This window comes from Nematolebias whitei, chromosome 11 (genome assembly GCF_014905685.2).
Source record: "Nematolebias whitei isolate Nwh7 chromosome 11, NemWhi1, whole genome shotgun sequence".
Classification (NCBI taxonomy): domain Eukaryota; kingdom Metazoa; phylum Chordata; class Actinopteri; order Cyprinodontiformes; family Rivulidae; genus Nematolebias; species Nematolebias whitei.
Window position 1 is genome coordinate 22,751,401 of NC_056508.1, and position 12,693 is coordinate 22,764,093.

At 40.2% G+C, this 12,693-nt stretch overlaps 1 protein-coding gene across 2 annotated transcripts in view; it reads left to right on the forward strand.

The window, feature by feature from the left end:
* LOC119416831 (chemokine-like protein TAFA-4) overlaps positions 1-12,693 on the forward strand; it is a 16,145-nt gene that overhangs the window by 1,318 nt on the left and 2,134 nt on the right. The window contains exons 3-4 of one of the 2 annotated variants that reach the window (XM_037684021.1): positions 1,621-1,776; positions 2,025-2,149. In XM_037684021.1, coding sequence (XP_037539949.1) covers positions 1,621-1,776; positions 2,025-2,149 — 281 coding nt within the window. Of the gene's footprint in view, positions 1-1,620; positions 1,777-2,024; positions 2,177-12,693 lie in introns of those variants that run through there. The other variant, XM_037684020.1, reaches the window with a different exon arrangement.

A 12,693-nucleotide genomic window follows, 5' to 3' on the forward strand; every position in this document is an offset into this window, starting at 1 on the left:
CCCAACCCCCCACGTGATATGGCAGCTGGGGTTTGGGGGCCTTGCTTGGGGGCCCAGATGGGTGTGGACAATATATAACTCATGTGGTGACCATTTAAAATGTCTCCATCTCATTGAAGAAGGAACATCATGTGCTTTTGAGAGTGGGAACATTTTAATAGGACGACAAAGTTAAGTCAGGTCCTGTGGACAGATTCTTGTTGTTGAAACGTTTCATGTTTTATCCAGAAGACTTTGTCAGTCAGTCTGACCAAGTCGTCTGAAGACGAAGGACCCGACTAACCTTTGTTAGATCTTTCTACCTGGATTATTGAGCATGCATCAGGATTTTGTAGTAGTAATCTGTCGTATGTCAGGTATGTTACTGCTGTTTTAAACGCTCTTTGAACAAAGACATCAATAAAGAAAAATAAAAAAAAATTCAAGACTTCATTGAAAGTGTACAAATAACCAGAGATTCAAACTGAGACAATCTGCTGAGAACAAGCTGCAGATGTTTTAACCAAACCTTTCTTGCAAGATGTTAGCACGGAGAATACATTGAGGATGACTCCCAGCTACTACCACACAAAATTTATCTCACTATCTGTAAGATTCACCTAGGTATAGACATTTTTTGTGTTTGTTAAGTTCAATTTGCTGTGGTGGCCATTTTGACTCAAACTTGCTGTGATCACTTTCTGAGTGCTTCATTGAAATCTATCCACTGGGTCGTGAAGTATTTTACTAACACGACAAACAAACACACAGACATGGATAAAAACATCATCACTCTTTCACCTTTGGTAGCAGGTGATAGCTATTTAAACCATTTGAACCAGACAAGTTAAATGCTGCACATCTTTAAAGGTCAATAGGAGCGAGCCCCTGAGTTATCACTTTCATTTTAATTCAGCGAGCAGTTCCTCTCACTAGTTGTGCATCATAGCATTTTTTAATTTGTGTTATTTTATAAAAGAAGTGAGTGTTTCAAGGCAGCGGGTTCAAGTGTGACATTTTTCATCTGCAAACCAAACCTGGCTTGGAGCATGTTGAAGCGTGGGTTGCCATGGTGACGCAGGTCGTCATGTCATGGCGCTTGGGTTTTGTCTTGGTTTAATGTGATGCTATTCTGTATTTCATGGTTTCAGTGTACAATCCAGTTTAATGTTTGACTAGCTTAAATTTTTTTCCTCTGTTTGCTAAAAATATTTTTAGTCTAGTAGCGCTTTTTTTTTTTTTTCAAATGGTTTTGCTTTTTGCTTCCAGCACAACAAATTTTAGTTCATTATTTTGCTCCGCCTTTTTTTCCTGAATGCTCTTTTGGCTTCTGTTTTTAATTAAAAAAACAACAACATTTTCTTATTTTGTTCATCCCTCTGAGCTTCATGTCCACCGAGGGGCGCTGTAGCTTTACAAAACAACAAGAAGTGCTCACTGATCCTCTTTCCTACCAGAACAGAAGACATTCCTTTGAATTAAACATCTAACAAAGTTCAAAATAAACCTTCCAGTAACTGGGACAGTCAAATTAAAATGGTCATTTAAAGTCACCCAGGGTCTCCCCTCCACTGCCGCCTCTCTATACCTCCCTGCATGATTATTATTTTTTTACCTTTCCCTACTAAATTCCTTTTTCAGGATCATCACAGGAGAGGACGGGGACTTGTGAAGTAGTTGCTGCTCATCGTTGCTGCAATAAGAACAAGATTGAAGAGCGCTCTCAAACAGTCAAGTGTTCCTGCTTCCCAGGACAGGTAGCAGGGACAACGAAGGCTCTGCCCTCTTGCGTGGAAGGTAACATCACCAAAATCCTTTCCTTACTCTCCTCTAAGGAAATATCCTGATGTGACATGAAAGAGTTTCAAGTCAAAGTCGAGTTCCTTTCACTGGAATTCACTAACACTGAGGCTTTTAGGGACCAGCGGGTGACATCCAATTGGGATGTTTCTCTCCAAACAGCTCATCTTTTTTCTTTTTAGTTTTGGAAGTCCTTCAATCTAAAAGATGACCTTCTGACATGACATTTTTTTTCCTCTCTCCAGCGTCTATTGTGCGACTGAAATGGTGGTGTAAAATGGAGCCGTGTCTGGAAGGGGAGGAGTGCCGAGTTCTTCCTGACCTCACTGGTTGGTCGTGCATCTCTGGGAACAAAGTGAAGACCACAAAGGTGAGGAGGGGGCCTGCATTAGTATGAGTCACACTTCGGTTCAGGCGTCCACCTAACTATACCTGCTTCATTCTTCTGAGGGTTGTGGGGCTGTTGGGGCATATTCCATCTGACACTGGACAAGATGTGTGACAGTTCGACGGTCCAGCTCAGGCTTTTCGCTCAGTTTTATTTATATAGCAGCATGATCAATCTAAATAGTCACAAACTACTTTTCAGAAGCCAGTGCCTGAACCCATAAGAACAAACATGAATGTGAATATGAGAAAAAACAACCTCCTTACTGCAACAGGAAGAAACATTGAACCTTACCAAGCTCTTAAAGATGGAGAGCTTTGTTGTTAGGGGATGTGTTGCTTGAAGTCCTGGTATTGAGAAAAAAGAATGGAGCGGATGTAAGACCCTGCTTTGCTCTTTATGGCCTCTACAATAGTGGCAGGATCACTGCAAGTGAAGGCCGTTGTGGTGCTGCTACGTTGGTCCTCACCAAAGAGGTTTTCCCTTAATCTTTCCGACTCATTCTGGCCTGACTCTCTTGAGCCACATCAGAGTGAAAATAAGCTCTGGAATATTACGTCATGCTAGCTCAACGCTACCATCCTGTGTATCACGTCTGCATGAAGTTGTTTCCATGTCTTTGTTAGTCTTGGTATGATGCCACCATGACCGGTTCTTCTTCATATTCTCAACATTCAAGATGCGCCACATCACAGTTATGCTGCCACAGCTGCCACAACTGCCACAGCTGCCACCATGCATCACAGTGACAAATTTGTATAGTCAAACTTTTAGCAAAAACGTATGTATTTTGTAGTTTTGGTCTAAATTATCAGTCATCATCTCAGTTTTAGTTAATAGTGTGAATGCTTCTGAAGCAATCACACTATTATGATCCACTTTTCTTCTGTGCTTTTGTCGGTACGATTCTTATCCTGCAGTTTTCAAGCTCTTTCAACAAATCATACATCAAAAAGCTCTTTCAGGACAATCCTGCTATGACTTTAGGTATTTGGTGCAAATTTAGCTTTGTGAAATATTTAGCCTTTTCTGCCACTTTTATCCTCATAGAAAAAGAATATCCTTCAAATCTTTAGATCTGTTTACAACCTTTTATTGCTCCTTTCACATTTTGTTCTGGTTCCGCTTCTTTCAGCTTCCTTGTGCAAATTTAAACTTTTTTTTTCCAGTTACTTTCTGCTAATTTCAGCTGTTTTGTCCTCCTTTCAGCTTCTTTCTGCAAACTACAACAATTTTGTTCTTCTTCTAACTTCTTTCTGCTAATTTCAGCTTGTTATGCTCCTTTCAGCTCATTTCTGCGTTTCAGCTTGTTCCTAATATTTCAGCTACTATATTAATTTTAGCTTTTTCAGCTAATTCCACATTTTTTGCACTATTTGCACCTTGTTTCAGCCTAATTCAGCCAAAATGTACACTCACTTACTTCTTGTAATTTCAGCTTGTTTTTGTCATTTTGACTACTTTTCTGGTGTATTTATTTATTTATTTATTTATTTAAAGTTCAGCTTTTTTTTCAGATAATTTCCATATTTTTGTGCTCATTTCTGTTTTTTTCAGCCTAACTGGGCAAACGTGTTCTTTCTGGGTTTTTTTTTTATGCTAATTTAAGCTTGTTCTAACTTTTCAGCTACCTTTTTAGCATTTTTAGCTAGTTTCAGCTGTTTTCAGATAAATTCAAGTTTTTTGTGGTAATTTCTGCTACTTTCAGGCTAATTAACTTCTTTATGCTAATTTCAGCTTGTTCAGAATCAGAATCAGAATAAGCGTTATTATCATTGCACCGAGCTACAACAAGAATATGTCCGTACAGTCGTCCGAAAGATGGGTGAAGTGCACGTAGCTGCTGCTCTTTAAGAGCGCAGCCTTTTTATCCTTTTCAGAATATATTTTTTTAGATAGAAAAAGGGACAAAGCCACGAGGAGAGGATAGTGGCATTACAAAAAAAGATCTTTTCACACCTTGTCCTAACAGGACACAATTTAAGACATCAAAAAACTCTGCCAGCTGCACATTATGAACACGTTACATATGCATTTGATGACAAGGCAGTCCATGAAGCACTAACAGATAGTCCATTGTCCTGATAAGATGATGGTCAGCCGTCACAGTTCTGATAAGTCCCCACAGAAGTTGCAGGGGGGAGAGGGTGGCAGGGGTGTGTGTGTCATGCGATAGATAGACAAAACTTTTCCTTAGTTTACACATTTCCCAGGAGAAATTGAAGAAATGTAAATGTTGGCCTGTTTCGAGGCCTACCAGGGAAGTCAGATTCAAATAAGCTACAATTGTTGATTTTTTTTCAGGCATACTATTTTTCTTGTCAGCCTTGAGTCTTTACTGATACTTCCAAGATCCAAAATGTCCAGATTAGGGTGTATTCTACTGGTCTGTGCTTACGAGCCTCTTCAAGGTCGTTTCATGCTGACGAGTCCCAAAGCTGCAGGTGGCCTGCGATTCAATTCACATCCATCTTACGATTTAGCTCGTAAATTAGCTGATTTTGAGTCCTCAAAGCACGAACCAAACCTTTACATAGACCGCAGCTTGACCAGGCCAGATTAGCTGCGACCGTCGTCTTTGTTTGTTGATAAACCAGGAACTGGACTATTCCAAAAACAGGAAGCCTGTTATCATAAATCCAATGACATGCAATTTCGGCATCCTCGATTGACAACAGAGGTAGATTCATCACATTCCACTTCCCCAGGGAGAGGGAAGAGAAAGCGTGCACCTTGTACCAGAGCAAGTATTATGCTCAATTCAGCTTTTTTCTGCTAGGTTTCTCTATTTCAGCTACTACTTAGATGGTTTATACTAATTTTTGTTTTTTCAGATAATTCAACCTTTTATGAATTAATTTCAGCTCCTTCCACTTCATTCTGGTAATTTAAACTTCTTTCTGCCTTTTCAGCTACTTTCAGTTATTTTTGCTGATTTCAACTTTTTTTTAGCTAATTTCCTCATTTGTGTGCTAATTTCTGCTAATTTAAACCTAATTCAGCAAATATATGTTATAACTGTTTTCTTCTGCTAATTTAGTCTAGTTATTCATTTCAACTACATTTCAGCTGTTTTTCAGCAAGTTCTTCAGAAATAAGCATGAACACTGCATTTTTGCAGGAATTTCAATTCCATCCATCCATTTTCTTTACCCGTTTCTTCCATTTTGGGTCAAGGGGGTCGCCGGTGCCCATGTCCAGCAATCACTGTGTGAGGGCGGGGTACACCCTGGACGGGTCACAAGTCCATCACAGGGACACATAGAGACAAACGAGACAAACAACCATTCATTCTCTCACTCACACCTAGGGACAATTTTAGAGTTACCAATCAGCCTAACATGCATGTTTTTGGTCTGTGGGAGGAAACCAGAGTACCCGGAGAAAACCCACGCATGCACGGAGAGAACATGCAAACTCCACCCAGAAAGGCCCCCAGACCGGGGTTTGAACCAAGGACCTGCTCGCTGAGAGACAGCAGCTCTACCAGTTGTGCCACCGTGCTGCCGGGAGAAATACCAATAATGCAAATAGTGCTTTTGCTACTACTAATGTTAATAATCATAATAAATTTTGCATTCACTGGTAATTATATCAAAAACTGAAAATCTCAAGAACATTTAATGAAAAGTGGTAATGCAACACTGTCAGGACTACTCTTGTTAATGGTGTAACCTGATAACTTTTAATATCTCAGTTATTCTGTTCAGAATCTGTTTCCCGCAGCCTCCTTCTCTTTGCCTCCTGTGTAATACAGAGAAAGAGAAAATAAAAGTTTTGAGTTCATTTGACACCTAACATGCCCACTGCAGTCATTTCTTAAGATATTTGTTAAATGTCTGTTTAAATCACAGCATGAGTAGTTTAACATCCGAGGTTTATTTCAATTTGTAGCCTCAATAGCAATGTTAGCTTAGCTTCAGCTGCTTATTTTTGCAGGAATTTCAGGATGTACAAATGTTGCTTTATATCCATGTTTACATGCCACCTGAAAAAACTTACCCTGAGCCTTGTTTTTTCTTTCTTTCCAACTCACTTTATATACAGTATGCAATGAAATTAGATCTGATGGATTGTTGACATTTTTATCTCATTTTATTTATCACCAAACATGTTAGTAGCTTACTTTTTAGAGCTTTTGCATTGTTTGGTATTTGTTATCATTGGGCGGCTGTGGTTGAGTGGTTAGAGCAGTCGTCTCCAATGCAATGCAAGAGTTTGGGGTTCAATTCCACCAGCAGTCACATGTCAAAGTGTCCCTGGGCAAGACCCCCTCATTGCCTCAGATGTGTGTCCCATCGGTGTATGAATGTGATAAAGCACTGATTATTCTTTGTATAGCCATAGTAGAGTGCTGTATGAATGGGTAAATGAGAGCACAGATTGTAGTGAAAGCGATTTGAGTGTGTTGATCAGGTAGAAAGGCGTTACATAAGCACACACCATTTACCATCTTATTGTTGTCTAGAAAAAAAAGGTTGTTGATGAAAACCTATGACAAATATATTTTACTTCCACCCAGGATCTTGATATGATGCCACCATGATGATAAACTACCACAACCTGGCTATAGTTTTATGCATTTTCTTAACCACTTTGAAACTATCACACTTTGGGGAGCCCACCGATTTCTTAATACATAGCTGAAGACATCACCAAGACCCTGTAAAGACTGTTCACATTGTGATTTTTTTTAGGTCGTAGTGGGGTCGTCATCTGTTGTGAAGGAGGTCTAAAAAGATATTCCAAAATAGAACAGATTAGTTCATCCAAACATATAGCATATTAGCTTACTTGCACTATATTTAGATGTGATCCATTCAGATGGTGCATCTCATCTACAAGACTGAAAATGGACAAAACAGAGACAGCAACATTCGTAGTATTAATTATAAAAGAGCTGAGTGGGCATACAGTGTGCTCCTAACGCTGCTGTTGTCAGGACAAACAGAGCAATGAGGAAGATAACTGTGTCAGTGATGACGGTCATTTACATTACGCCTGCATATGTGGGCACAGAATATAATTATAACATATATCATTAGCAGAGTGGAAAACAGTAGCATCAGCCCTGCAGAAGACAAAACAGGGTAGTGATTATTTATGGATGCCTAAATACAGAGACATGGTAAGCCCCATCTTTTTTACGACTTTACTCCAGTTAAAGTTTTATTTTCCGACAGTCTTTTTTGATGCCATAAGATTTTAAAACCAAGCTACTCCCACTGGCTGTCTCAACCTTTTTTGCTCTCACAAGACACAGTAGGCTCAGAAAACCTAATTCTATAATCTGGTGAATGATGGGGCCAAGAGGACAAACAGGAAATAAGCTGTGAACTCATTCTGAGCACTAAAACCCATGTAATTAAATCTGACGGCCAAAGGAAAGCCCATTGGTTTTAGAAATACACTTCCTCAGAAGTTGCCTTTATGTCGAACTGTTTTCTATTCATAATTCATGGGAGGAAACATGCCAGAGTGAAACTGGGGCAGGTGAGCACTAGGAGCATGCACAAAGTGATCAATGGCTTCAATGTAGCACAAAGACTGAAGTCGTGAACAAAAGGATAAAACAGAACAGCATAAAGTTGTCCCTTACAATAACCTTTTCTTAGTTACCGTTGCTATGTCTTTAAAGCCTTTTGTTCTTGAATGGTATGTAGGCAGTTTAAATTCCTAGAAATATCTGAAACTGTGGATCATTTTTTTCATTCTGTTCATAGACCTGCGTCAAACAGGACCATTAAATGGCCATTACTTCTTGTAACTGCTCCAGATGATAAAGCCAGGGGTTGATTTTTCCACCTTCTAGCAGGCTCACAGCCTCTTTATGGTTTGCTATTTGCATCTGAGCCCAAAATGAAGCATAAAAGCAACAACCAAAAAAGTTAAATCGTGTCATCGGGACCAGTTCGTTTAAGTGAGAAACGTTTCGTCCCGCATCCAGAGGACTTTGTCAGTCTACGGCATGTCAACTAGGGCTTTAACAGACTACTCGAGTAATCTACGTATCGATTCCTAGAACATCTATCGAGTTTTTTAATTTCACGTCGAGTATTTGTGGTGACGTCATTACGTCACAGTTACGTTATTGCGTCACGTGATCCGCACCGGGCACGGGTTACAAAATGGATTCCTCCAAGCAGACAGATGGAGCGGAGCAGGCCCAGTCTTGGCAAACAGGTAGAAATGCATCAATAGTCTGGAAATATTTCACTAAAGATGAATCTTCAGGTTCAACTACCGTAAGGAAACAGAAAATGAATCAACTTCCTGACTGTTTGGAGCTTGTTGCGAACCGGTGTTACACCATATTCTGTGACCACCGTATATTGTGACCGTAGGGGGCGGTGTTGCATTCACTGTTGCAGGTCACAGAATATGGTGTGACACCGAGTCCAATGACCGAACCAGAACCAGCTTCCTCTGACCTTGTTTCACAAACAAAAAGCAAAATATATGAATCTCTAAACTTATAAAAACCTATAAACATATTAATCTCTAAAACTAAACCTAATGCGCACCACAGCTGGCGGTGGTGCGGGGTGGTCGTCCGCCCCACTGTTTTTAGTTTTGTTTTTGATGTGCTGCATGTTTCTTTTATTTTTGCAGCTTAATAAGAATAACTAAAAGTTTAGTTTTTTTCTGTGACTTATATGCAGTATGATAAATGCTAGGAGCATAATATATATTCCCAATGTTTTGTTGGTCTTTTTTTTGTAAATAATGACCTTTTTTGCGGGTTTATTTATTTTTGTATCTTTAGATCCTATGATGTCATCAAGTACTCAAGTTCTACTCGAGTTTTATTATGTTAATGTCGAGTTTAAAAATGATGTAGTCGTTCAACCCCTACTGCCAACCAGATCTGTCCCGTACGTAGCCCACTGTGTTTCAAGCCAATCTCCTGTTGGAATCTCAGTAGTAGACTTTTAACACATGCAAACAGAGCACACCCATCCAAAACAATCAATCATGTACAACAATCAAATGTTTTAGGCCAGATGGCCAACTTGCTGCTCACAGTATCAGCCTGAGGACACCAAGAGCAGAGTAGTTCAGAAAACGTGTTATAAGCTCAATCATCGAGGTAGATACCAACCCTTTTTGTTGTTATCTACAGGTACAACAGTTCTTGTCTTTTAAAGTAGATGTCTGTGAAAATGGTATAAACAATTTACATCTTACTTTACTATTAAGCTCAATTTAATGTACATCTTGTAAATGGCAAATGGACTGTACTTACAGTATAGTGGCTTTCTATCTTTTCAAGATACACAGATTCTATTCTGACTACACTGATGAGCCAACAGCTAATTCAGATATGGCTAAGACTGAAGTGGAGTACCACCATTATAAAACAACTCCTATCTAAAATGTTTCATAATGGATTTTATGAGCACTATTTTGTAAACCTTTAGCAACTTTATATTACACACATTATTCTGAGGGTCTTTGTAAGCAGAAAAATATGCAACAGCAGCTAATGCTTTTCTGCAAAAATACCCTAATGCAAATCTGATGACAATGTTAAGGTTATAAAATAGTTTGCATAAATGTTAAACCATTTGAACATTTTGGAGCTTGAAGTTATTTAAAGACCACTGTGATCCACTGTGATATTGGTAGGGCTCAGATTAGCCATATATTAGCTTGCTAATTCAGTCAGCCATATACAAGGAAATATATTTTTAGTATAAAATCTTTCCACATAGCTCCACATCCTCAGATTTGAAGAGCAAAGGCTACAAAACGTCACTTTCTGTGGCTCCAACAAAACACCTGCTGAGAGGAGGAAAGATTAACTGAAACAAGAAACAAACTGTTCACACCAGATCCAACAAAGTTAAGTCAGGTCCTCTGGATGGTTTCTTTTTGTTGAAATGTTTCGTCTTTCATACATAAGACTTCATCAGTCTGAGGAGCTGCAACAAACTCAGTCTTATAAATAGCACAGTCACATAGTGGGTCAACAAGTTTGATGGTGCTCAGATGGTTTCTGGAGTCCGCCCTCTCCCCCATCGACTTGTTTGAGGCAGCCATGGCCAAAGTGGTTCCAAATTTCTTGATTCAATAATCCAGGTAGAAAAATCCAACAAATCCAACTATTTATAAGACAGAGTTTGTTGCAGCTCCTCGGGCTGATGAAGTCCTTTGGATGAAAGACGAAACATTTCAACAAAAATAAACCGTCCAGAGGACCTGACTTAAATTTGTTGGATTATTTTACCTGGATTACTAAGCATGAATCAGGATAGTTCCCACCAGAGTTCAGCATGAAGGTCATGAGATAAGTCTGATGATGTCACATGGCCTAACAGTAAGATTGCTCTTTGACATTCCCCTATCTCCAGCATTGTTTTCCTACAAAGTGGCTTATGGTCTAAAGTGACAGTTGCTTTGTAGCAAAGGTAAGCCATAGAAAGAACAGAAAAACGAAATATCTAGCATCCTCAGCTACCACAGACAGGCATTCATCTGCAAAGCTTTGTATAGCACCATCATGGCAATGTGCTGGGACTGCCAATGCCCATTACCACCTAAACATAAAGTAAAAAAGTTGCATTTATAGTGCATAAGCCAGAAGTGGCTTGGTTTTCCCTGTAGAGTCAAAATACGTCATTTGTGTTTTCTGTTGGTGGCGCAACTGGTAGAGCTGCTGCCTCTCAGCGAGCAGGTCCCTGGTTCAAACCCATGTCCAGGGGCCTTTCTGGGTGGAGTTTGTATGTTCTCTCCGTGCGTGCGTGGGTTTTCTCTGGGTACTCCCACAGACCAAAAACATGCATGTTAGGCTGATTGGTAACTCTAAAATTGTTTCTATGTGTGAGTGAGAGAGTGAATGGTTGTTTGTCTCGTTTGTCTCTATGTGTCCCTGTGATGGACTTGCGACCCATCCAGGGTGTACCCCGCCCCTCGCACAGTGATTGCTGGACATGGGCAATGGCGACCCCTGTGACCCAAAATGGAGGAAGCGGGTAAAGATAATGGATGGATGGATGTTTTCTGTTGTATTAATCCGTGAATTTTTAATCACTGTTTGGTTAAGCAAGATAACGTCCTAGAAAGAGTTAGCAGTTCAAGCTCTCACACATTTACACCAGCAGTGTTGCAATGGCAAGACGTTGTGAGTGTAATCTAGGTTGTTTACTGTTTATTAGTGGTTTATCACTGATCAGAAGGGATAAAGTCTGCCTGCTCTGCCTACAGCACAATGTGGTGGGGGAGGGGAGTGATCGCTCCTATCTGTAAGAGTGATAACCACCTTTGAAATCCACGTAATGGGCTGATAACAATCCAAGCAAATGTTTCATCTCTAGCTGGCAGCAGTTGAATCATGGGTCACAAGAAGGTTTTACGAGCCATAGCTGTAACTTGATGATAATGATGAGCCACTATAATGACTGTGCCAGAATAAATATCCTCTCTCACTCTTTCACTTCACTATATGTAATGGTTACTTTATACTATAAAGTAACCATTACTATCATGTTTATAGTTGAATAATTTACTGTGCATTAGTAATGACTGAAGTCTGAAAATGTATGAAAAATGAAGCAAGTGTGGAAGCACAAGATGGTCCCATAAATCGAGGTGAGTGGGGTGGATATCGACAGTGGAGAGTAGATATCCTGATGCATGCTCAATAATCCAGGTAGAAAAATCTAAAAAAGTTAAATCTGGTCCTCTGGACATATGGGGAGCAATATTATAGGCAGAAACATGGGTGTGCTATGGGGTCTTCAGTTTCTCCTATTGTTGCCAACCTGTACATGGAGGAGGTAGAAAAGAGAGCCTTGACGTCCTTTTCAGGGACACCACCAAGTCATTGGTTCAGGTATGTTGACGACATCTGGGTTAAAATCAAATCTCAGGAAGTCCAACATTTTACTGACCACATCAACTCTGTGGATAAATACATCAAGTTCACACGAGAAGATGTAAAAAATGGCAGGTTGGCTTTCTTGGACTGTGAGGTCTCAGTCACTGATAGAGGACATTTGCAAACTGAGGTGTACCGCAAACCCACCCACACAGACCAGTATTTGCAGTTTGACTCCCATCACCCTTTGGAGCACAAGTTAGGAGTCATCAGGACTCTGTATCACAGAGCAGACAGCGTCCCCACTAGCTCAGGAGCCAGGCAGAAGGAGAAATCCCACACAAGACAGGCTCTAGAGCAATGTGGATATCCTAATTGGGCCTTCCTGAAAGCAGAGAAGAAACCCAAACAGGACTCCAGTCAGCCAACAGGTGAAAAGGAGGAACCCAGACCCAGACCAGTGGTCATTCCATATGTTGAGGGAGTATCAGAGAAACTGAGACGTTTATTTTCTAAACATAACGTCCCAGTGGCTTTTAAACCCCAAAATACATTACGGCAAAGACTGGTTCATCCCAAAGATCCAGTCCCCCGGCACAAACAGAATAATGTTGTGTATGCTGTTCAGTGTCAGGAGGGCTGTGATCAGTCTTACATCAGGGAAACAAAACAGCCACTGGCCAAAAGGATGGCCCAGCACAGAAGA